This window comes from Nicrophorus vespilloides, unplaced genomic scaffold (assembly GCF_001412225.1).
Source record: "Nicrophorus vespilloides isolate i.1.1-1 unplaced genomic scaffold, Nicve_v1.0, whole genome shotgun sequence".
Taxonomy (NCBI): domain Eukaryota; kingdom Metazoa; phylum Arthropoda; class Insecta; order Coleoptera; family Silphidae; genus Nicrophorus; species Nicrophorus vespilloides.
The window spans coordinates 9665-11977 of NW_017098569.1; the positions used below are offsets into that span (position 1 = coordinate 9665).

At 40.4% G+C, this 2313-nt stretch overlaps 1 protein-coding gene across 1 annotated transcript; it reads right to left on the reverse strand.

Moving 5' to 3' along the window:
* Positions 1-1686, reverse strand: LOC108562759 (potassium/sodium hyperpolarization-activated cyclic nucleotide-gated channel 1-like). Its single transcript, XM_017921181.1, has one exon. It carries the CDS (start codon positions 1684-1686, stop codon positions 1-3), a length of 1686 nt encoding a protein of 561 aa, XP_017776670.1.
* Between the last annotated feature and the right edge of the window lie 627 nt (positions 1687-2313).

Consider the following 2313-nt stretch of genomic DNA (forward strand, 5'->3'; position numbering starts at 1 on the left):
TTAAGTGGGTCTTTTGATCAGATCTTCGACGACTCTCCGTTTGCCGACGAGTTTCAGGTAGTTCTCGTCGCGATCCGGATTGTAGTCGACGTTGTCGGATTTCTGCTGGACCTCTTCGGCGATCTTCAGGATGCGAGACATCAGTTCAGGGTAGAGGGACGTGGAGGCGAGGATGTCCTTCTTGTGCCATTTGAAGGTCTCGGTCAGGTCTATGGCGACGGCCGTTTGATTGTGCACACCCATATTGAAGCCGATGCAACCGATGAGATCGCCGTCTTCGGAGTGCATGATCTCGTTACCAGCTGCGGTGTAGGATGCTGTTAGACCGTACGAGATGAAGTACATGCAGTCGGCGACGTCGCCGTTCTTGTAGATCATGTCGTTGGGAAGGTAGATCTCCGGTTGAAGAACGGCGATGACGTGACCGACGATGTGTTTCGGCAGACCTTTGAACATGTTCACGTGCGAGATGATGTGCACGCAGTTGTGTAAGAACAGTTCGTGCTGTAGATGCTCGGAGAGTCCGTTCAAGATCTTCTCCTCTTGGAAATACTTGCTCTGAAACTTGTGATGATAATGCAACATTATTCGATACTTCAGATGAACGTTGCAGTTCTTCATAGTCAAATAATCGTTCAGCTGCGCCAATTTAATAGCGAACTTGTTCTCGGGGTTGCACATCATCTTGAACCATTCCAGAATGTAGATTGTTATGTAGATGTGAAAAGCGTTTGCTATGACCAGAACGAACGTGTAGATAATAGCCTCTTCTATGAGTATTGTCCCGTAAATCCCTCTACCGCTTTTATAGAAATGGCACATGACTTTGTGGATGCAGAAGATGTACTTCTCGAGCGTGTTGCGTTTCATAAATTGGACTTTGGCCATGTACGAGTGCGGGATCTTGTCGGTGTCGTATTGGGAGTAGAGGAATTTCGGTACGCCGTAAATCAAACAGGCGAACCAATGCACCATCATGAAGATCAACTCCACGAATATGAGCAGTCGATGCATCTTCTTCGGCACCTTCAGCAGATACAAAGTGTGCCTGAAGTATTGGCAGAACGTTTTCAATCTCAGCAAACTGACGAAATGTATTAGAGCGAGTTTCGCGTCCTGCAGCTCCATCATGTTCGGGTTGATCAACTTGCATATGCTCTTCGTCGGAAAGAAGTCTATGAAGTCGATTATGAAGTAGCTGAAGATGTATTTGCCGGCGATGTTACGTGGCTCCAAGTAGATGTGCTTGTCGAGCGTGAAACCGGTTATGAACATCATGCAGATGTGCACGAAGTAGCCGAGATCGCACGCGATGGAAATGATCGAGATGAAGAGGCCCATCTCCTTGTTGTTGGTGAAGAGGAAGCACATCATGTAGATGTTGATGAAGTACCGATCGAACCACACGAGAAGCATCATCGTTTCGCGGCAGATGTTCAGGATGCTGAAAGGATGGATCACGTACGAAGGGAAGTTCTTTGCCATGCGGATCTTCTCCATCTTCAGCGAAACGTTGCTCTTGAAATGGTATTTCGTTTCGTAATGAGCGTAGCTAGGTAAGAAATACTTTCGAAGATGTCTCCACAGTTTCGATAAAGCGTTCGATCTTGGCGAAAGCTTTGACAAACCACTGTCAGAATTCTTCCTCAAACTGCATCTGTGCACACCGACACTCTTGTAACTCATCTTACAAACAACGACAAAGTACTTTCTATATTAACTTCAACTTTGTTGTCAAGCAGTTTTGTTTTTCAATGACACACAGTTACTTAGAAAAACAGCTTACTTTTATCTCTGTAAAATTCACAATTTTTTATAAAACATCAAAATTAGCGTATTTCATGTTACTTGTTAAGAACTATTAGTATTTGATCATTAAAAAAATTATCCCAATAACAACATAATTATCATAAAAGTAACTATTACTATTTTATTTTGAACGATTCAATTTTATCATTTCAAAACAAAATAATAACGCTTCTTTTATGACACTGCAAAAAAACTACTTTTGCTGTTAATTATCGTGACATTATAAGTTATAATCAACGTATTTTAAGTAATGTATAAAGAGCAATTAGTGTTATATTAATAGATATAAATTTCATTAAAAAATTTAACCTAATAACAACATAATTATCATAAAAGTAACTATTACTATTTTATTTTGAACGATTCAATTCCATTATTTCAAAACTATAAAAATAATAACGCTTCTTTTATGACACTGCAAAAAACTACTTTTGCTGTTAATTATCGTGACATTTTAAGTTACAATCAACGTATTTTATGTAATGTATAAAGAGCAATTAGTGT

What these genes read in the sequence shown, in the direction of transcription:
- LOC108562759 (XM_017921181.1), bottom strand. Translation starts at nt 1,686, where the DNA reads ATGAGTTACAAGAGTGTCGGTGTGCACAGATGCAGTTTGAGGAAGAAT.